The sequence below is a fragment of the Pygocentrus nattereri genome, chromosome 3, assembly GCF_015220715.1.
Source record: "Pygocentrus nattereri isolate fPygNat1 chromosome 3, fPygNat1.pri, whole genome shotgun sequence".
In the NCBI taxonomy this organism is placed as follows: domain Eukaryota; kingdom Metazoa; phylum Chordata; class Actinopteri; order Characiformes; family Serrasalmidae; genus Pygocentrus; species Pygocentrus nattereri.
Genome location: NC_051213.1, coordinates 11,389,168 through 11,412,404, shown reverse-complemented (window position 1 = coordinate 11,412,404; position 23,237 = coordinate 11,389,168). Strand labels below are relative to the sequence as shown.

At 39.1% G+C, this 23,237-nt stretch overlaps 1 protein-coding gene across 11 annotated transcripts in view; it reads right to left on the bottom strand.

Annotated features, from left to right (window-relative positions):
* Positions 1-23,237, bottom strand: part of sugct (succinyl-CoA:glutarate-CoA transferase) — a 104,641-nt gene that overhangs the window by 54,562 nt on the left and 26,842 nt on the right. For 3 of the 11 annotated variants that reach the window (XM_017704815.2, XM_017704824.2, XM_017704778.2), the window contains exons 10-12: positions 20,804-20,875; positions 20,523-20,620; positions 17,135-17,237 (exon numbers count right to left, since the gene is read on the bottom strand). In XM_017704815.2, coding sequence (XP_017560304.1) covers positions 17,135-17,237; positions 20,523-20,620; positions 20,804-20,875 — 273 coding nt within the window. Of the gene's footprint in view, positions 1-723; positions 879-2,006; positions 2,466-11,067; positions 11,174-17,040; positions 17,064-17,134; positions 17,238-20,522; positions 20,621-20,803; positions 20,876-23,237 lie in introns of those variants that run through there. The other 8 variants (XR_005130109.1, XR_005130108.1, XR_001858158.2 and 5 more) reach the window with 8 other exon arrangements.

Below are 23,237 nucleotides of genomic sequence, written 5' to 3'. Positions count from 1 at the left end.
CTTAACCTCAAACTTTTTGTAATAGTCCAACTGGACCAAAAGTTGAAAATGAGATCATGTTTTGAGACCATATTTCAGCTAAAGCTGATTAATAACTATGAAGACTGACACTGGACATGGTGACCTTACCCTCACATGCTGCTGCTGTAGAGCATTCCATTCTACTGGAAATGCTTTTCTACAGAAATATTAGCTGAGTGTGCAACTGAATACCTGCGTCAGCAATGAGCGCACCTTAAAGTAGCTGAATTTGCTATTTAGAAGGGGTGTGTGGACATTTTGGACATACAGCTTATATACCTTGCATACATAAAATATACTGAAAACAAAGCTGAAATAATGTTTTCCCCCTTCATTCCCTTCCTGGGCCAAACACACAACACATTTGCTTCTAATGAGGATATAACAGTTAAGCACTTAGTAGGTGATGAGCTGGCATTATGGGTTTTACCAATTGTTTATTGTAAGGATAAATGGATAAATGGCAAATTAATTTAGTGCAAGATTGACCAGGGCACCCAAACTTCTGCATACGACTGCAGGTTCTATTGTATAATATTACATTTAAATTGAGTTCTTATTCAAATATTGTATCAAAAAAGTGTTGTTCTGTTATCAATATCAAAGTTATGTCATGATATTAGTAATGGTATCAAAGAACTTTAAACAATAGCCAATCACAACACCAACTCACAAGAGCAAACATGTGTCAGTATTACTTACTATGAGATGCATTTTAAATGAACCAGATAAAAACTCCAGACAAAATGCCAAAGTGACACTCAGAAGGGGATGTGATGATGATGACGGGTCAAACACAACATCTCTGAAACATTCCCACAAAGAGATCTGGCTCTTTTGATGTGAAAATTGCAAATCTGCATGAGAACAAAGAGAGAGAGTCAAAGAGAGAGAGTCAAAGAGAGAGAGAGAGAGAGAGAGAGAGAAGAGAGAGAGAGAGAGAGAGAGAGAAGAGAGAGAGAGAGAGAGAGAAGAGAGAGAGAGAGAGAGAGAGAGAGAGAGAAGAGAGAGAGAGAGAGAGAGAGAGAGAGAGAGAGAGAGAGAGAGAGAGAGAGAGAGAGAGAGAGATTGAGATTATGAGGATGAAAAGATAAAGGCTTCAGCAGATGTTTGTCGACGGATGCAAATGTTTCCCAGGTGCCCTGAGAAACAGTCATGAGAAATAAAAATGCAGTGGCGGGGCAGCATCGACTGAAGGTCATTCAAGGACAACTCCCATGAACACCCAAGCCAAACTAGATTGCGTGTTCATGGGCTGTAAACAGCGAAGCTCAAAAACACTCAGCACATCCATCCATATGGCAAAGAGGCAAACGTGGATGGGTGTGCTACGCTGAGATCTGTATAAGATGTGGATGAGTCACAGCATGCATCAAATGACAGCAAAGGCAGCACTCCTTTGGGAAAAGACATCTCTATTCCCTCTAAAAAAAAAGTTTAACTCAATGTCACTGTCAACATGAGTTACAGGCTTCAAAGGTACTGAAAGATTACAAGGAAAGTCAATGTCTGAGAGTAGTGAGAAAACAGATTGCAATCTGCGCAGTGTTTCTGAACTTCTGAACTGCTTAGAACCACAAATCCCCAAAGGGATGAAAATGCTGGATTTCTCTGATACCTTTCTCATTTCTCATGACAAAAACAACATCATACAAAAATCACCTATAATTTGTCAGCATGAGGTATCTTAAGCCCTGCTGGGGCAACATATTTGATTTCTTTAAGGTTTAAGACATGCAGTCTGGTTATCATTAAGCTTCCAAGGCCACTGTCTTATGCTACATTTAAACTCGCTGAATCAATGTTGTAATTATTTGCACCCTGTTTCTGGTTCTGATAGTGATATATAATGGTTGAAATAATGTAATGATCAGATGAATAAGACTTTTTTACAACATAGCACCTTGTTGTTGTACAAATTAATGCTTTGCAGAAGGGTCACTGAGTTTTTCCATCAAGCTGAAGGTGCTGCACCCACAACTCACCTACGCGTCCCTGGATGCTACAGAGCAGTGTGACAGGCCCCTCTTCTCTGCTCTTTACGTCCTGTAGCCCATGGTGCCATGTGGGACAGGGAAGAAGAAGGAAACTCCTAAATCACTCCCTTCCACTCCCAGACCTTCAGAAGAACAGGGATAAGTCTTTCTTCCCCCTGGCCTTTCTGAAGAAGCACGTCCACACAACCCCTCTTCGTTAATAAAGTATCTGAATGAGAAACAGGAAGATCTGGTGGGCTTTCACAGTGAGAAGCTGCCAGAAATACTGAGAGAGAGAAAAAGAGAGAGAGACCGATTGCTGAAGATCTCCACCTGTAGCTCATCATGAAGCAGCCATGCACAGCTGTGCTAGTCAGCGCCAGCACCCAGAATCATTAAAACAGGGCCTTCATCTACTCTGTAAGGTCGGCTGGGGTGGGGTGGTGCGGGGCGTGAGAGGTTGTGAAGCTGGAGGACACATAACAGATGAGACAAGAACCCTCAAAATCATTAGAAAGAGCACGGACACGTCCAAAGGTCCTGTGGTCAGAGAGGAAACCGCACTCAGGGGTTAGCGCATGCTGGACATGCACTGACATTTATCGCACTACAAAGACACACAAATTCGACTTCCAGATCAGTTTTGCCGTTTCCTCCACCCTCATTCCCTCCATATGGGATGCGGGAAAGGTTTGGGGGCCACCTGGACACATAAACGTCCTCCCTCAAGGAGGGGGGCATAAATTATTCCATATTGTGTAGCCATCACAATATATCAGCAGTTGCTTTCAACCCATCTCCCAAGTTTGAATGTTTCCTTCAGAGAGGAAATAAACACACAGGCCTGGGAAGTGAGGTTACTGAGAGCCAATAGTGTGCCGCAATGGGCCCACTTTCAATGACCCTTTAACTACTGCACTGGCATCAGTTGGTACTTTAGGGTCATGATGTGATCTCACATTTATAGCCATTTTATGTTCACTGTACCTCTCCTAGTGCACTGTAGACACCCGCTGTGCTCATATAATTTAAAACAAAACCTGAAATAAAAATTTTAGCATGCTGAGACGAAATCAGGGGTGCAGCTCCCATCCTGGAGGGCTACACCACTACACAGTGTAGTGTTTCTTTTGTTCTAACATAAATGACTAAAGCTTGTTAATTATTTATGAAGCCCTTTATGGTTTGAACGAAGTGCTACAGATGATGACAAATAATTGTGGACAAGTTGTGTATCTCCCTCGGGGGGCGGGGGGTTAATCATGTGAAACTGACTAAAATGTTGAATGGAATATCATTGTGTCTTACTCTATGCCAAGAATGGAGGAACTGTTATGACTTGGGCTGGCCCAAATAATTTCAATACTCAGCTACTGGATTGTTACGATGGTATTTGTTTTCCTATTTAGCGTTCAAGCTTTGTCTTTATTTAAGCCACAAAAAACTGTAGCCTAAACTACACTTCATTAGCCAAAGCCTTTAGATTTCAAGATTTAAGATTTGAAGATGCCTTTATTGCCATGTACAGCACAGGTGTGTTGAAATTCTTATACCGTTCTCAGTTAAACACATACAATGATAAACAGGGCAACAGGGCGTAAACTACAGTGGTGCAGAGAGAATTGTCCCTCAGTCATGAAGAAATGTGGTAAATGTAATAAATAGTTAAGTATATATTAAAAGATTTAGTGGAAAAATGAGTGAGGTAGGTGGTGACATTACACCAGAGCCCAGGACTACACAAATAAATATAGCACTTTGACAGGGAGTGAATATGTTTATGATAGACAAGATTTACAGAACCTGGACGGATAGACTCAAAGACTGATTACGTGTTATGTGTCTATACAGGAAAAACTACATACAAGGTTAAACAGTTTGTATAGGTGCGAACATAATGTATTAGCAGGTGTTTATGGTTTTATGTGTGATCGTGTGTAAGTGGATGGCATCTGTGAGGCTTAAAGTCTGTGACATAGTTTCTTTGCATGTCATTAAAGAACGAGGCAGACTGTCCTGGGGTAGAAACCGTTAGTAAGTCTGTTGTGTTGTGTTATGATGCTCTTGGGTCGGTGACATCTGAGACTGTATTTGGTGTTGTGCCAGGTGAACAGATTATGACCCGGATGTGAGGAATCACAGAGGATAGCGTGGGCTCTGTTCCTAGAGCACTCTGCGTCCAGTGTCCCTACAGTCGCGAGTTCTACTCTGATGATCCTCTGAGCCGTCTTAACTATTTTCTCAAGGGCTTGTTTGTCTTTTTGCGAGGTGTTATCGAAACACATCATAATCCCACCAGCCAGAATGCTCTCTATGGTTCCGCTGTAAAAACTAATGAGCACTACTTTGTAGAGTCTGTTCTTTTTAAGGCACTGTAGAAAGTACGAATGTTGTGCCTTCTTCACAAAGTTGCTGTTATTTGCTGTCCAGCTAGGGATGTTGGACATTTGTAGAACCAGAAAGCTTGCAGTTTTGGCCCGTTCTATTTCTGTGTCAATAGTGTACATTAAGTTCTTTTGTCTTGGAGTCATTCATTGTGCTTACATGCACTTAATAATCTGATAACTGAAGAAAATTAGATTTTGTCAGTACTCCATTTACATGCAATTGGGCAATGAGATACTGGGAAAAACTTCGGGTCTACAGCAGTCAGGCAGTAATTACATTTGATGTTTTGCAACCAGCCAATAAACTCACAGAAGAACGTGACATAAACAAAAGGACGTGACAAACAAAATGTAAAACTCAGCATCATGCCACAGCTTTATTATATTAACCATTAAGTAACTTTAGTAGAAAATATGAATATACATTATCTAGAAGATGAAAAATATCGCTGCTGTCGGAAGAAAACCTCTCCATTTCATTTTTTTAAGTTCTTTTACATAATTTGAAAATGTCTGTTGCTCTTTACATTGTGTCTAAATTTCTTGAAGAGTAGATCAAAAGAAATGGCCTAGAAGTACTTATAAAAAAATCTGGTTTTGATGGACTTACATCAATAGTAAAGTAGGTTTTTTCCTTCTCCTGTAAAGTTACCACTTTGGAAATTTTTGTTCTGACAACAGCGATATTTTATCATTGATTTCGTCAAGCATGTAATTGGTTTTAGCGTTATTCCACAAGTGTTTTGTTGCCATCTCACTGGTGTTGTGTTAAACACTGCTTATTACTTCTGGTACAGTGGTCTCATGACTGAGAAAACCAAAATAAATCAGAGTAAGCGTTTACATGTATTAAAAAAATCTGATTACACAGCTAAAATCCAGCGCTCTACTGGATTTCTTAATAGGATTTGTAGGCCTTACTCCAATCTAAGATATTGGAGTATACCGTTACCATGATCACATGATGAATCAGATAACTGAAGAAATACTTTTATGATCTGATTATTAAGCGCATGTCAACACACTCAGTGATGAAGTCATTGTCCTGGCTGTATGTTCTCAGGTAGCTGCCAGCTAGATGCCAGCATGAAGACCCGTCACTATTTTAAATGAGACCCAGTGTTGTTGGCAGTCATGAGTATAGTGTGAAAAGATTCTGGGACTTACGCAGCAGCTGTGTGGCATACCTGCGCTGACTGTTAGTACTGCTGAGGTTCTTTTCCCCACTTTCATTACCTGTGGCTTATCCATTACAAAATCTAGAATTCGGTTACCTAAGGTTAGCAGGTCTAAACCTTTCAGTGTTGTTGCATGCTTAGTTGATCTGATGGTGCTGAATGCCAAACAGTAGTCTAGGAGCAACAGGTGGACACAGCTGTGATATACCAGGTGTTGAAGAGCGATTTGTACTCCATGAAACTTTGCATTATCCACTAATCTATTAGAGTGATAAGAAAACTGTACAGGGTCCATCAGATTGTTTAAATACCTCAGTACCAGTTTCTCCAGGCATTTCATGGCAATTGAGATGAGGGCTAGGGGCCAATAGTCATTCAGGTAGGGCACCTCAGGTTTTCTGGGGACTGCTATTATGGTGGAGCTTTTAGACCTGAGTGGGACAGTGGCCTGTGACAGTGTGGTGTTGAATGTGTCTGTCTAAACATTAGCAGTGGCCTTCAGGAATCTAGGAGGAATAATGCCAGATACAACTGTTCTCAATACATGGAAAATGTTGAAAATAAACGAATCATAGCTGGTTTGGTTGAATGCATCATAAATTGATTCCAATTGAAACTACGCTGCTGTCCATGTGACACACTGGAAAGTTTCACACTACTAGTACAGCACAGGAGCTACTCTGCAACTGCTCGGCCAATTAAGTCATTTTAGTAAATTATTATTTTGATCCCACTTTATTAAGTTAGTCCCTTGCCCTACAGATAACCTATACATGTTCAAATAATTATCACACTGTTGATACTCAACAGTTTTAGGGTTAGGATTAGGTCCAGGATGAGAGTTAGGTTTAGGTTAAAGTTAGGGTTAAGGTCTAGGGAAAAATCAAGATGAATGTAATGGATACTTAGTTGAATGTACAATAAATGCAAAATGAATGTCTAAAAGCTTCTACAGTGGGTGCTATAGAGAGTGGCAGTGTATGTTTTGACTGGATTTCTACAAAATTTTTGCTTCTACATTTTCCCAAGTGAAGAAAACCTGATGCGTAAAAAATACGTCTGGGTGAAAAGGCTCATCTTGTGACTGAAGAAAGAAATGTGTCAGGCAGTCTGAACTAAAACACTGAAAAAATGGAAGCATACATATTCCATAAGAAAAATAAATAAAAACACCTCAAACATTATTATTATTTAGTGTGAGTTTGAAAACAAGCATTTGAATACTCATTAAAAAAAGAATAAAAAATACCAACAAGTTTTCGAAGCCTGTGATTGCTGTTCTGGTGAAGCCTACAAAAGACGTTGGTCTTTCAGCCTCTGCATAGCAGAGCCCGACAAGCAAAACCTTATGTATCACTTTTACATCAGCTGATTCCATCCAGCAGCTGCTCAGGCTAATTGACTATGACCACTGGGTGGGTCCTGCTGAAGTGTTCACGAGAGAAATCACCCCTTCACGATTTCCCTCTTCGTTCTTTTCATTCCCTCATCCTCTCTTTTCCTCTCCAGGAAGTGCTGAAGAGCTCCTTCCCCAGACAGTCGGAGCAAAAGCCCCAAGTGTCTGCTGTCACGCAGTCAGTATGGTGACTCACAAAAGAGGAACACATGGATGTAGAAAAGAGAATGGTCGAGAAAATAGAGGGATTAAAAGGTTAGAGAGGGATGGCGCATCGATTAAAACTGATTTAAACTCAAAGTACATACAACTAACATTCAGGCAAAATTTCAAATAATAGGACTCCAATGCTTTTACACGTCAAGTCAAAAATACAAGTTATTAGACACAAAATACAACTAAAGCATATAATTAAACCATTAATGATGCTCTGTGTAGATGACTTCAGCAGATTCACACACTCTCATCAGTCCTAATCCCACATGTTAAGTATTTAGAAATCTTATCTATAAGCCAGTTCACAGAAAGTAACACAATACAACAGCATTACGGTCAGGTAGATTTTGGATTCGGTCTTTTGGGAAAATCGATTATTTGGGAATTCCACGCTAATTCACACCAGACCCTTCTCTAACACTCATGTAGCCTCTCGTTGCTTTATGTTTGTGCTGCATTCCCCAAAGTGTACCGCTTAGTCCAAGAACAACCACAACCTCGGAAAACTAACACCCAGAGGAGGAAAGTCATTCAGGTTATTTTTCTGAAATGTATCCACCGTAAAGCTCTTGAACCAGAACAACCTTCTTCTAGTATCATTTGGCTATAGCTTATTTTGTTTGTGTAAAGAGAAATATGACAGGGATTAGAAGAGTCAGCTGAACACTGAATATTTTCAAACAGAACTGATGAGAAAACCTGTCGCACATCGTTGCAACCATCAATCAATGATTCCAATCGATTTGTCACCCTTCTCTCCTCTGCATCTCTCTTCTCTAATCCCATCCATAATTCTCTGTTATTGACGATGACACAGACAGAAAAGCCCAGCAGCCCATCAAGATCTTTCCCAGTTTCCAGCTGTCAGAGTCACTATGGGTCTGAATGAGTGTAAATGTGTGAGGGTAGTGTGGATCGGGGAGGCTTGGTGTCCTGAGCACTGGGATCCAAAGAAATGTATGACAAGTGAACTAATCTGGTTCCAAAAAATGGGATTATCATTTTCAGAGAAGCTCAAGACCACAAGAATGGACCTGGGCCCGATATCTTTGGCCAACAAATTAATACTGTAGCTAGCTCTCAGAGTACATTACCATAAGTCACGTCTACACTCTGTGACACGGATACACATTTGCATGTCAGGAGGGTCCAGTGCAAAATACTAGCGAAGAGAATTTACCAATCCCTGATTTTTATGCATGCAGTACTGTGCTGTGCTTCACTCAAAGGAGAGACAGATCTACAGAAAATAACATGCTGACCACTTAAACTCAAAGCAAACAGAAGCTGGGAACAAGCAGTAAAATCAACACAAACAAGAAGACAATCTATGCAAATGAAAATGAGCCTATAAAAAAGCCAAGATGGAAAAGGTTGGCCATGCAGATACTGCACCGAAAAACAATCCCTTACTGGACATAGATAAAGCCATCACTGGGGTCAAAATCAGGCCTGAACTATAGAGAACAATAAGAGCATTGCAACCTGTGGAAGTCAGCGGTGCCTGCAACATCTGTTTAAATTCGGCTGCTTGGCTGTTGGCTCATTTGGGTGCATTTGAAGGTCCGCGGGGCCCGGAAACATCCCTTTGCTTGTAAACGGTTGGTGGAAAAGTCTGCCGTGAGACACCACCAAGGTCAGTAATTATCTGTTATTGTGTGCAGCTGGATACGTCTAAAGGCTCCCCTCTTGTTGGCTAAAGATGAGCGTACGGGAGAAAACTTACAGGCTTTAAGACCTTTGGCAATCATTCAAAGTGCTGAAAATTGCTTGCTGTAGAAGTTATGTTTGCTGGCAAAAAGCAACGCCCTTTCATGCAGGCTATTTATAAAAGGTTATTCATGTCAGTTTGCTGCATGTGTATCAAAGCAAATGTTAAGGCAAGCAAAACTGTTTAAATGAAAAAAAATGTTAGTTTAGCCATATAATAGCCACTGTGTTATGGAAATGAGGAAAAAAAAAAATCAACACAAAGTGATTTATTGGAAAAGATAAACTGAGGCTCTGATAGGAGATTCAAGATGAAAGTAGCTAGAACCATTGCTTTTACTGAGGGTCCAAATAACAAGATTTTTTTATTATTATTATTATAATACTATAACGGTGAAATCAATAATTACTGGCACCTTTGGCAAACATGAGTAAAAAGGTAATTAAAAAGTACAAAGTACTAAGAAAAAAAGAAAAAAAAGTTTAATTTCCTCAATTACATTGAAAATATTTTTTAAAAATTAACCTTTAGCTAATTTCAATTTACTCTACAAAAATCCTGATTTAAAAAAAAACTAAACAAAAAAACAAAACACTACTCATGTCACAATTACAGGACCACCAACAATTACTATGTTGTGTCTGAGACCACTCCTTAGAATCTTTAGATCTCCCTCAATTGCCTTGCACTGGACCCTGAACACTATACAGATTCCATTCCACATCTTACTATAAAACCGTGGCAACTTCAGACTGTAACTGATTGAACAAATAACATTAGGTTAGTTGTTTCACTAAAATGTTGTTTGTAGATATTTTAGTCTGAAATTGCTGAAAAGCAAGGCCGCTACTTTGACACGTGTAAGGCCAGTGTGGAAGTACGGCCGCGTCACACAATGCATCCAGTTTAATCGCTTGAAGAGGTTTCACGTGATCTGGCTAACAGACAGGAAGACGCTGCTACTCTCGCTGATGCTTTCCAGAAACGCGATAAGTTTCCAGCAGACAACCCAAAGGCTAAAGGGATCACAGAGAATTGCTTAACTTAATTATACTCAATGACCAACCGCTATCTGTAGTGGAAAATGTCGGATTATTCAGCCCGTTGGAGCACTTAAAGCCCAGGTATAACCTCCAACCAATACATTTCAGAGACGGCTATACCCGAACTGGACAACTGGGTGTCATCACAGTTAGCGGCGCAGTTAGATGTTAAAGCCATGAGCTTCACAGCTGACACTTGAACCTCAGATGTGAGCTCAGTGTCTCTTATAAGTCTCACTGTACACTGGGGGAAAAATATGGACTGCATCAAGTGAAAAAGTGCAGGGGGTCACACACCAGCAGTTCAGCTGCAACCTCCATTACAGATATGCTTAGTGTTTACACCGTAAACACAATACCAACAATAATAACGATAATATTAAAGTAAAAATAGTTCTTATATATCAATCTGTGTCTGTACTGCCAGTTAAGTATTGGAATTGGATCAGAACTGAAAAAAAATGTGGCTCACCCCATCACTACAATCTAGTTTAAGCTTTTGGGCAGAGGTGGTCAGTTTTCACTTAAAATCTGCTGGTACTTTATGGAGTCCATGATGCCACGTATAACACTATACAAAAACAGCTGGTCAGATCAAACTGAAAATATTACTTCATGTGGTAACAAGTAAATTAACTAATTTTATTCAACTTAAATAAATACTCTGAATGAACAATTCTTTCAATCAGTGTAATTTTTGAGTTGAATAAAACGAATTGCTACAGATCACTGTGTTAAACTGCTAATTACTGCCTCACAGATATGGGCATTTTCAAGCACATAGCTTTTTTACACATAAACATCGCTTGATTCTTGAAGGTCACTGCACTTTACTTCATTTTATTTGTGTATTTTTCTCATCTTCCCTAGTTGATCACACATGACTACTGAAGAGGTCCTGATTTAGTTTTGTTCATAAGAATCAACATGGGTGCCATTCATCATGATACATTACTTCTTGATAAAGGTTTTTCTTGTCTTAGACTAAATTGACTTAAAATAAAGGTTAGATTTTACTCTAGATGGGCTTTAGATCAGTGGTCTCCAAGCCTGGCCTTGGAGAGCTATGCTCCTACTCCTCCCCCCAATACTAATACATCCAATCCAGCCAATCAGGAACTTCTGAAGAAGTTAATTACCTGGAGAAGATGTGGCAGATTGTGGTTGGAACTAGACACTGCTGGAAGGCGCCTTAGGACCAGGTTTGGAGACCACAGCTTTGGATTTTTTCAGCTGGAGACTGAGCTAAATAACAACAAAGACAGGTTTGTATAAACTTTATTACTCAACTTTATCAATAATTATGCTGCTGACAATATATACCTGTATTATTGGTACTATTATTCTATTATCCTTTGAGGTCCAGGGCAGAAAGGATTCCTTTTTGGGTCTCAGTTTCTTTTCATTTTTCTCTTACTCTCTAAAAGAACTGCTCTGGATTTCTGGAATGCCGATTTGGGACAACAGCTAGGTTTCCATCCACATATTTTTGTGCATGTTTTGGCAAATGAAATAAAAAAATTAAGATATAAATGCATATACCAAGTAAATGTCATATCACAATATAAATACACAACAATATAAATACACAGGTTCCTGGTGCTGATTACTGGACATTTCTTGACCCATTAAATTTGTCAGAGAGTTAAACCTTTTCACTCTTATAATGTAAAATATAGCAATTAAACTAAGCAATGAGAAGCTGCTTAACATTAAAATGTTCTTTGTGCATTTTGCCTATATATCTCTATAGAAATGTTTTTAACGAGTATAATGTAGAGTTTTATTGTCTTGTACAAAACTGATGGATGCAATTTTGTCTGCCTAACTTATTGTGACATTTCAGTTCCTAGCTTGAATTTAATTTGATGGCTGGACAGAAACTTGGGTACTATCAACTGTAAAAAGTCAACTGTAAACAGAACTTCCCTAAAATAAAACTGACTTGAAAAATTTGAGCAAACAAAGATCCCTGTTTAAGCTCTCGCTCTCTCTCTCTCTCTCTCTCTCTCTCTCTCTCTCTCTCTCATATACATTGCAGTAATAGGCATCTAGTTATCAACTACTAGAAGCTCTGGAAAGGAATATGGGCCTTCTTTCTGTCCGTGAGAATACCTAACATTCATCCATTTTCACATCTGCTAGCTATTTCATTCAAGTCCAACATCTGTGCAACAGTGCATTGGAAACATCAACATTAATATTAATATTTCTGAGGACCGGATCCAGGTGTGCAGCTTGGCTAACAGATGGACGATAACCTGCTCATTTGTGAACAGCCACTGGCTTTCTGAAGTCAAGACACTGATAGACGATTCAGAGGCCAGGAAACACCAACTGCAGCACCAGACCAAAACATAACCTCACTGTCACCACTGTGATTTATGGAGATGGATAAGCAATGTGATACACTGCACATGCCAAACACAGAGGAAAATGTAATTGCAATATGAGCGAGCGTCACTGGAAATCATTCTTGGGAGCAGTTTTCATGAAGCAATGTTAAGGTTTATTTCACAGATTCAAAACTGAATCCTTTTTGGTCGTCATAGCATGAGGGGTGTGTAAGAAGAAGACATGGCTTTGGGTTTCTACAAACACATAAGCAACTTAGTTGAACTTGGCATCAGATCAAGCTAAAAGTATTTGACCAAGTCCAAACAGGCCTCAAAGAGATGAATCTCATAAAGCGAGTGTTGAAATTCCTTGTGCTCAATTCCAGGCAACTTTCCTCTAGATCAGGGGTTGGGATCCCAGTCCTGGATGGCCAGGTTCTTGCACCATTTGGTGATTTTCCTACTCTAGCACACCTGACTCAGATTATCAACTAATTTCAAGGTTTAGCTGGTGTGTTAGAGCAAGAAAATCAGTTCCCCACCAGTGTTCTAGATGCTCAAAAGTAAACTTTAAAAGGCCATAATGATTTGGTTCAGAATTTTTCTGATTATGCAAAGATGACGGTTCATATAACTGATACCTACACCTGCCCTTTTACCAGAAACAAGTTATTCATGAAGGTAGACCATAACGGCTTGTGTGCAGTATCAGACATACTAGAACATTCTAGATGCTGAAGAAAAATACAGTGAAACCCGATCATAAATGTTCAAGGTATGCCATTCTATCAGAGGCATTTAGCCACTCTTTGTGCATCTGTTAAAAGTGAAACAAAGTCTTACACTGTTTCCTGACTGAAATATTGCAAATATCTAAAGAAGTTGCCCTTATCTAAACATGCAGGTTCGCATTGTCACACGCATTGTTATTTATCCACATCTGTGGAGGCTCTAAGGTATGTTTGGGGTTCTAAAACAAGCCAAGAAACCTGATGTGACACACAAATTTCAAGGAAGATACTTAATCACCTCTGCCTTCAAAGGGAGAAGATGTAAAGGAGACAGAAAGGAAGCACCCTGAGTTATAGGCTGTCTAAAAAGCTGACATATAGTAGGGATTTCTAAAGCCTGAAGTTTCTAACCATCCAGTTGAAGAGGAAGTATCTGGGGGAAAAAGGTGCATGGGGGAAGACAAGTGTCCATTATGATAATGTAGTGGGTCAGTTCATCAAGCCAGACAAATACTCTGCTTTCTAGGAAAACATGACCTGAACCTTCATTTCTGCCCTGAATAGAGTTGTCTGCTTTCCTCATTTGTCTTCACCTTGCTCCTCTCGTCCACAGTCTTTCCATCTCACTCTCTCTTCCTCACCTCTTAACCCCCCCATCTCCTCTCACTCATGTTCTCCATCTGGTTTTCTGTCTGCCACTGGTGTGGTCTGTCCTCTGGACTGTCAACTCAGACTGCTCTTCACGTCCGCTGGCTAATTTCCTCCCTGCCCCTGAAGCTAGTGTTGATTTGCTGATCTCTCCACAGAGCTATTCTTCCTTGAGTGTGTTGGCGTTGGGAGTGAAAGACCGAAGGGGACTCCTACAGACATGACCAGATGTAGACATTATTGGCAAGTACCAGAATTCCACTGAGTGTTTCTAGTGATACATCACTCCATACAGACACAGCCTGTGGTGTACGGCATAATAGTCCAGTGAGGTGGATAGAGGTTGCTTGTAATTGTAAAAATCAACAAACAAATAAATAAACAAAAATCACTTTGGTTTTTAACATTATATTACTTTAACATTATATGCACTAATAGCATATCTCAGTGAGACTTCATGCCAGGGATGGCATGTTGATCATTGAGCAGTACTGCTATTTATGCTAAATATGATTGAAATATCATAGGTAGGTTGGGATTTTTCTAAAATATTAAATTATTGGTTTCTGGGGTATCGCATAGGGTTATGAGATTATCAGAACTGTAAGAAAAAAGTTATTTGATTGCTGAGGGAATCAGGCCAGATTCAAAAATTAAGAAGTAGCATAAGATCCTACACTGATATAACATCAAGTACGACTGCGGCGTTGGTGGATGTGTGGAGTCCAGTAGCTCAAATAGAAAAAAAAAAAATGTATTTGATACTTTAGGGACAGACCTCCTATGACTTAGACCTGGCTAACTCTGGCAGCATAACTAGAACCAGGAATATACCCATCACAAGTGGGACATGCCACTGATGTTTTCCATAACTCATTTGTAGAGAATGTTCCCTCTGTACATGTGAGATTCACACATGCACAATTTGACTAGAATCACTGATGACTAAGTAATTCTTGCTCTGTCCTGGACTCTCAAGAAGACAATTTGCTTATCCCCAAAAAATAATTTACTATTTTTTTTTTCTTCCATGACTATTCAAAGTTCAGACTCATAGTCGAGTCACCCAGGTTAGAGGATATAACTGTGCCAAATGTGTACACTGAGAACTCAAAAAGGCATCAATAGTGTCAGGTCTGCTTGCTCTCTCTTGAGGAACCATCCGCTGGTCCTATATCTGAATGCTTCATCATTCTGGCTACTTTCTGGAATTTTGTGTTTGAACTCGTAACAGTAAGTTAGCTGAACAAAAATCTGTGTCTGACATTCTGTTGAAATTCTAGGGTTGAAAATTTTAGTTTTGTAAAATTTTCTGTTTACAGTGTATACTGGGAGTCACAAGTTGTTCCCGTTTCTCATAGCAACACAAGCTGAACTAATAAACACAAAATACTATCATGGTTAAAACAGCATGTAAAACTAACCAAAACCTAAGCTTTAGCACACTGATAGGACAACATCCCATCTTCATTAAAGATGTCAACTGATTCTTATTTTATAATTCACAGCTGACAAATGACAAACACTATTAGTTAGTAAAAAATTTACATTATATTGATCAATATTAGCGATTATCTGGACTTCTGCTCCTTAAAACTGGTATTGGTATCTGTGACAAAATGTTCATTTCAGTTGGGCCTGATTTTTCCAATATTCTGTTTATTCCACATTTCACTATCCTTTCTTTTCCCATTTACCTGTAATAATACAGCATTCATGCACACCTGCAGCAGCAGTTATGTGCTTATGCATCCTAAATGAAGGAAGCTGAATGTGGAAGTGCTACAGGACAACGTTTAGTTAACTGTTACAGGCAAGACAGAAATAAGCCCCACCCCGTCAAAATAAGTCCACCCCCCTCATTTTTATCTCTCAGCTTTAGGGGTGCGTCCCAACTCGCCAATGAGTCCTCACAACTGCAATGAAACCTGCAAATTCACTTTCCTTAACAACATGTGTTTTCCATTAAATCATCATTTTGTGTAAGGAGCCCCTATATCTAACAGGTTCACATTCCAGTGGTGCCCAGTTACATCCCCTGGGGCAGTGCATACCCAGTAACATTTCATTGTTTTGATTCTATTAACAACTAATGTGAGTGAAAAACTCGACCTGGCCCCTCTTACTTCCACTACCCCTGCTTCACTAATCACTGCAATAATGGAAAGTGGCAGCAGACACTCTTTTAATGTCTGCTCAGTTTCCCAAAAATGCCGCAGGGTTAAGACTGTGGCTATTAGACAAGTTTAAAGTGACACTCACTCTGATATTTTACAGTGATCTCTGTGCTATAATGTTTGTGAGGAACTCAACACTAAACTGTTCAAAGTGAATGAAGTAATGTGCAAAAATATTAGAAAAATCTTCAACAGTGTTTATCTGGGTAGTAAGGTTGTTTTCAAAATGTTCTATAACTGATATGTTGTTATATGATGGAAAAAAAAACCTTTGGTTGCTTTTCTTTTTATTTTACCCCAACCATTCAATTTATTCACTCAATTCGATCACCAGAGAATCTGATTATACTTAGTAAAGTACCTTCTTCTTCTTTCGGCTGCTCCCTTTAGGGGTCGCCACAGCGGATCATCTGCCTCCATCTTGCCCTATCCACTGCCTCCTCTACTTTTATACCAACCATCTCCATGTCCACCTTCACTACATCCATAAACCTTCTCTGAGGTCTACCTCTTCTCCTTCTACCTGGCAGCTCCATATCCAACATTCTTTGTCCAATATATCCACTATTCCTCCTCAACACATGTCCAAACCATCTCAACCTGGCCTCTCTGGCTTTATCTCCAAACCACTCCACCTTCCCTGTCCCTCTGATCTGCTTATTTCTAAACTTGTCCATCCTTGTCACTCCCAACGAAAATCTCAGCATCTTCATCTCCGCCACCTCCAGCTCAGCCTCCTGTCTTTTAGACAGAGCCACAGTCTCCAAACCATACATCATAATACTTAGTAAAGTACCGATTACCTGAAAAAGGTGCGGGAAAGTAACTACAAATACACTGTCCGGCCATTTCAGTAAGTACAGCTCCTTGGACCTACACTCATTGTCCACTTTATTAGCTCTGCTTACCATATACATGTAGTTCTATGATTATAGATTGTAGTCCACCTGTTTCTGTGCATAATTTGTAAGCCCCCTTTACCCTGTTCTTCAGTGGTCATGAACCCACAGGACCACCACAAAGCAGGTATTATTTGGGTGGATCATTCTTTGCATTGATGTGACATTGATGTGGTGTGCTGGTACGATTGGATGTGAACGGTTAAGCTAACACAATGATATACAATTGCATTTAACGTATTAAGCTCTATTAGTGAATAAAAAAATAAAAATTATAATGTAATTTTGCTCAGTACAGTGTATTAAAAAATAATTACTGACATTTGTTTTTGAGGATCTTTGATCTGTTTGGATATGAACAGAGTGTGAGTGACAGTGCCACTGTCTATGGAGGTTGAGTATGAGAGAGGATGACCTGTGGGTCAGAGAACACCTGCTGGATAGTGTTGATGGGGCCGCAGGGAACTCCAGTGCCTTCAAACCGTCTAAGCCACTCGGCAGTGGACTCCTCCAGGAACCTAGGGGAACAGAGAACAGACAGCCCACTAATGACATGCTTTACAAAACAACAGAAAACAAGAAAGGCATAGACACAACAGCATGCCCTGAAATGCGATGCATATGTGGCCCTGGCACATCAAGTACCTGCGCATTTCAGCCCTGCAGCGCTGGCATCGTACACACATTCACCCAAACCACATGCTCAAACGCTTATGCACTCACACACACACACCCACAACCAACCAACCACCCACCCACACAACCAACCACCCACCCACACTTGAAGATATATGCGGAAAGATATACTGATATGTCAATACATCATTTTGATCTATCCCACTGCTCATCTTCATGTACTGCACTTCTATTTGTATTAAAGCAGTTTTTCCCTTATTTCCAAGGTAGCCAACAGTACACAGTAACAGCTGATGAAAGTGTGTGATGGCCTAGGCACGCAGGTTGCAATGCTAATTAGTACAGGTTATTTGGATGGCTTTACAGTTCTGTATTTTTAAACTGAATTAAGTTTATCAACATTTGCTGTATATCACTGTTGTCGAAAGGAAACCTCATATCTCCAAAATGGTAACTTTACAGGAAAAGGAAAAAACCTACTTTACTTTTAATGTAAGTGAACGGAAACATATATAAAAATATATTTTTGCCGTCATTTTGAGCCATTTCTTTAGGTTTAGGAGTCTTTCTTTAAGGTTCTTTCATCATGAAATTTACATACAATGTAAAGAGCAATAGGCATTTTCAAACTGTGCCAAAATCTGAAAAATGTTCTTCCCAGCAGCAGTGATAAGCATTGTAGCCCAAGTGGGAACCATCTGTAATGTGTAACACTAATAAAAAATAACAAAAATATGATTCTATTCCTGTTTAAATAAAATGTGTGGTAAAGTAATTCTGATGCATAGTCTGATCAGGGCAAGATTGTGTTTCCATGTTTTGGTGTAGCCACAGATTGTCTGCATGCAGATACGGTGAAACAAATGAAATTTTGAAACCATGTAGTCAAAACTACAAACAACTTATTCAGAAACCAATCCACAAAGTGACCAACAGATAATGTCAACATGTCAAACTTATGACCAAACATCATTCTGTCAAAGTATGGGAGGAAGACTATCCTGGTATTTTTGGGGGAAAACAAGAAATTATATTACAAACCATATATCGCTGTTGTCAGAAGAAAACCTCGTATCTCCAAAATGGCATCTTTACAGGAGAATGAAAAAACCTACTTTACTTTCAATGTCATTTTTTCCAAGTCATTCTGGGGCACTTCTTTTAGTCCATTCTTCATGAAATTTATGCAGAATGTAAACGGCAACAGGCGTTTTCAAATTATGCCACAAACTGAAACTGACATACATGTTCATCAGTGTCCAAACAAAACCAAAGAAATTCAAAGAAAAACATAATTTAGAACCACTTTCTCAGATCAACAGTGGTAGCCCAAGTCTCACAAATACAGGAGCACCACAGTAGAAGGGTGAAAGGGGTCTAACAAAGTATGCAGAGAAACAGATGGATTACAGTCTGTAACTGTAGAACTGCAAAGTGCTCCTATATGGTAAGTGGAGCTTTAAAACCATTAAAATATTTTTAAACTGCATCATTTTTGCATTAATGTGTGAATCCATTTAACATCCACAAGCTTGAAGCATCCCTTTCAATGAGTCATCTATTATAAGTTATGAAAAGTGCAAAGCTTGTTATGGAAATACATTAATTAGTAAATTGTATAAGTCACTTTGCATTATTTGAATTCCTGAAAGATCATGGAAAGAAGAAAACTATTTTCTCATTCTTTTTTTCTTTATTTCAAACGTTACCATGATACTGACCAATGGGGCAAGTTTGAAAATTCCTTTGATTTGAAAAATCCTGGTAACTAAAGCATAGAAATTATGAATTGAAATTATGAATTATGAACTGAAACAAATAAACCAAAAATACTGTCATTGTATCTGCCATACAAACAACTGTGAAATGGGAAATCGCTGCAATTTTGGTGTCTATAAGAGAAGGCATGGGATTCAACAGCTTGTCCCTTTCTTACTCAAATAGCCATGCCCACTGAGCTCTCAAAGGCTCCCTTTGACCATCACCTGTGTCGCTTCACACTCGGATGTCTCTGATTTACAAGACAGCATAAAACAGCAACGTATCACAAACTCCAAAGTTCTGTGTTAGTCACTGATTCAGCAGACTCTCTTTTAGGGATTTTAACAGGCTCTCTGTGGCTGAACTGAACAAAATGAAATTTTGTCCTTATTAAAGTAAGCTGGGAATTTAGATAAGCTCACAATAATTCCAATAATATTCAGAGAAATGTTTTTGAGTTTAAATCTTCACTGAAGGAGACAACATCCAAAGTAAAGACTGTCTGCAATCAATCTAGACAGCTGCTGTAAAATACAACAGCCGTTAGCTTAAGGCAATCATCACAGGTAAATCCCCATCACAAGGGTAAAATTATTATAATTATTATAATTATTATTATTATTATTATATTATTATTATTTCAGGAGGGTTAACATGTAAACAAAAAGCTCTTTCAAAGCAAGTTGAGTTTCTGCATTAAACATTGCTGTCTCTTTTAGCAGCCTCATGGTATCAGTATTGATGCTAGTTAATAACTTTTCGTGCATTTGCTAATTCTAAAAACTCAACCCTGTTCATTTAAACCCCATTACTCATTTAAGCCACTGTCAGCAGAGACGCCTTGTAAAATATAAGATACTCAGGTGGTTTAGCACATTTTTTTGAATGGTTACAAGGACTAAATGGCACCCGCATAACTTCTTAATTACCCCAGCGTGCCATTTTGGCTTTAAAAATCGTGACCACATAGGAACTTTTGCCCATCAAAAAAAAAAACCCTGATGCCTGGTTGCAAAGCCTGGCAACCACTTAGCTGCCAGACTTTTAGTCATTTAGTTACTGTCTGGCTCTGTACTGCTTTGAGTGTACAGCCTGCTCTGCTGTAGCAGTCGGCAGAGAGGCCGGGGCTGCAGGTTATTCAACATGAGCTGACTCTTATAGCTGATGACATGCCTGTGTCTGGAACGTCAGCCTACTTCCCCAGCTCTGACACTCTGACCTTTGAGAGGAAACACAGATACAGCCTAATGAGCATCACCAGTGCTCCAAAAGGAGGGAGGCGGAACATCTGGCCACTTTCTGGGTTTCACTATATTTCTGGCTTGACAGGAGGAATGCCTGTGGTCATCATTCTCTGGGCCACTGTGCGGTTGTCATTTTTGCAATTATTAAGAGAGTCAGCTTACCTCTCAGACAGAAGATGCAGCAGCTCTTTGCGGTGCTGCACTCGTAATGTGTTGGTTTTGTACTTTGGATTTTCTGCCAGGTCATTCATGCCCAGGACCTGGATGTGGACACAGTAAACAGAGAGGGATGTAGTCAGAAATGTAAAGGAGTGATAAACAAATTAAAATAGATATTTAATGTTGATATTTGAAATAAACAAAGGCTTGCATAAATAGGCATATATTTTTATTCTAACATCATAAAATTACACGATTTGAAAGATGCAACGGGTCATGCTTACTTTGCACACTTTAAAAAATTGCTGGTCATTTCCAGAAGCCACGATAAGGTAGCCATCTTTTGTTTGAAAGCCCTGTGAAAATACAAAAGCAGAATATTATGAATTTTTTTTTCCCTCCCATTTAAACATTTTACAATAAGAAATGTCATCACATTACACTGGACAGTTTCATGAACCAACCAGCCTTTTCTAAACAGGCAGGGAACTGGGAACTTATACTATGTCCAAACGTATCCAGACATCTCTTCTAATTTGTTTATTCAGGAACTTTAAGATGCATCAATTGTGAACAATTGCATTCAACTGCACAAATAAAGCTTGTATAATCTCCATAGAAAAGCATTACCAATAGAAATTGGCACTTTGGAGCTGCTGTGCAGAAGCTGTTTATTTCCAGGTTGAAATAAATAAAATGTCCCATATTTTCAATGTGTTGTCGGACTTTTGGCCCCCCCGTGAATGTGGGCTCTCTGTGAATGTGGCTGAATGTGGTAGCATGAAGATGTGCTTGAGCTTGTAATCCATCACCTGGCTTGGATGAACAGGCACAGAGGTGGTGTACACAACAAACTACAGTATAAATTTCAAAGGATTCTTATCACGGAACAACTAAATTCCTTGCATTGACTAAATAACATGGTTTGATGTACTATGCAAACATTGTTGAATCAAAATGTACTATTCACTCTTCAGGCCAGTCTATAACTGGAAACTAATCTAAGCTGCAAACACAGCATGTTTTAATTTCATGCTTTTTAATGTTCAAACTACAAAAACTGTAAAATATGACTGCCCATTCCACCTAACACCAGGTTTTTTTTAACACTGGCCATTCAGACTGAAGTGACAAAAGAGTGTTGTCACTGCAAAAAGACTATAGTGAGGGAAAATATTTACTCTTGAGAAGCAAATGCATCACTGCGGCCTTTCAAAGGATCCATGCATCTGAAAGGAGTGGCTGAAGTATCATCATCAATGTCCCTGAGGATTTCAGTTCAAACTTAAAACTTTGTTTTGTACATTTAAATCTGAACTGCTTTTAGAACAAGACAAGTCCTCAGAGATTTCTTATGTATATAATAGTAATAATAAAAACATCTTTATCTATAGAGAACTTTTCATGCTGGTGGCAACTCAAAGTTGAAGAGATATGTTTTCAGATGCTTCTTAAAAGGTGGAACAGTTTAGAAGCAGAATAACTGAACGAGGCCTCTCTGTGTTTTCTGTATTTTACAGAAGGCGTTTGCAGAAAGTCAATATGTGCAGATCTAAGATCTCGTGTTGGAACATAAACAGACACTCTGTAATGTAAGTGGATACTGGGTTATTTAGAGCCTTAAAAACTAGGAGACTAACTTTAAAATCTATCCCGAATGATTCAGGTAGCCAGTGTAGTTCCTTCAAAACAGGACAGATATGATCTCTCTTTTTGTTTTTGTTGGGATCTGTGCTGCTGCATTTTGTGCTAGTTGTAGAGGATGTACTGTTTTCTTAGGAAGTCCAGTAAGAAGAGCATTACAGTAAAGCAAAGGCAACTACATCACTCTGAGATAGAAAAGGCTGAACTTTAGCAATATCTCTCAAATGACAAAAAGCTACTTTAGTAACTGTGTTTACATGCGGGATAAAACAGAGCTCAGAGTCTAAGATCACATCCAGGTTTGGTATATAAAGCTAAAAAAACCACTCTCATAAAGCAGCTTTCTCAGAGTTTCTGCACCATTGAACAGTATTTCTGTTTTCCCATGATTTAACTACAGAATAATTTGCGACATCCACTGAGAAATACCTGACAACAAGCAGGTTAGTCTGTCTACAGTGTCTTGATTATTAGGAGGACTCGAAATGTATGACTGGGTGTCATCACTATAGCTATGAAAATGTATACTTGTTTCCTAATGACATCACCTAGAGGTAGCATGTACAAAGAGAAAGGCAAAGGTTAGTGGTTGGTTAGTGTAGTGGTTAACACCTTTGCCTTCAACGCTGTAGACTGGGGTTCAATCTCCCACCAGGGCAAACACCCTACACTATACCAATAAGGGTCCTTGGGCAAGACTCCCAACACCACCTTCGCCTTGTTGTCTAAAATTGATCAAATTGTAAGTCGCTCTGGATAAGAGCGTCAGCCAAATGCCATAAATGTAAACTCCTAAATAAATGTAAACTCCAAAGGCCCCAAAACTGAACCTTCAGGGACTCCACAAGCAATATCAGTCAAATAACAAAAAACAGCAGGTTTATTTCTACAGGATAAAATTGGAAAACAAATTACAACTGGTTTAGGTACTTAAAAAAATGCAAAATTTCTAAGCAGGCAAACAATATAAAATATCAACCTTTAAATGCACAGCCTGTCAATGAAAATAAGGAGAATTTAAAGAGAAATCCCTTCTCAGAACACACTTAAAAAACCAATCCCCACCTCCTCAAA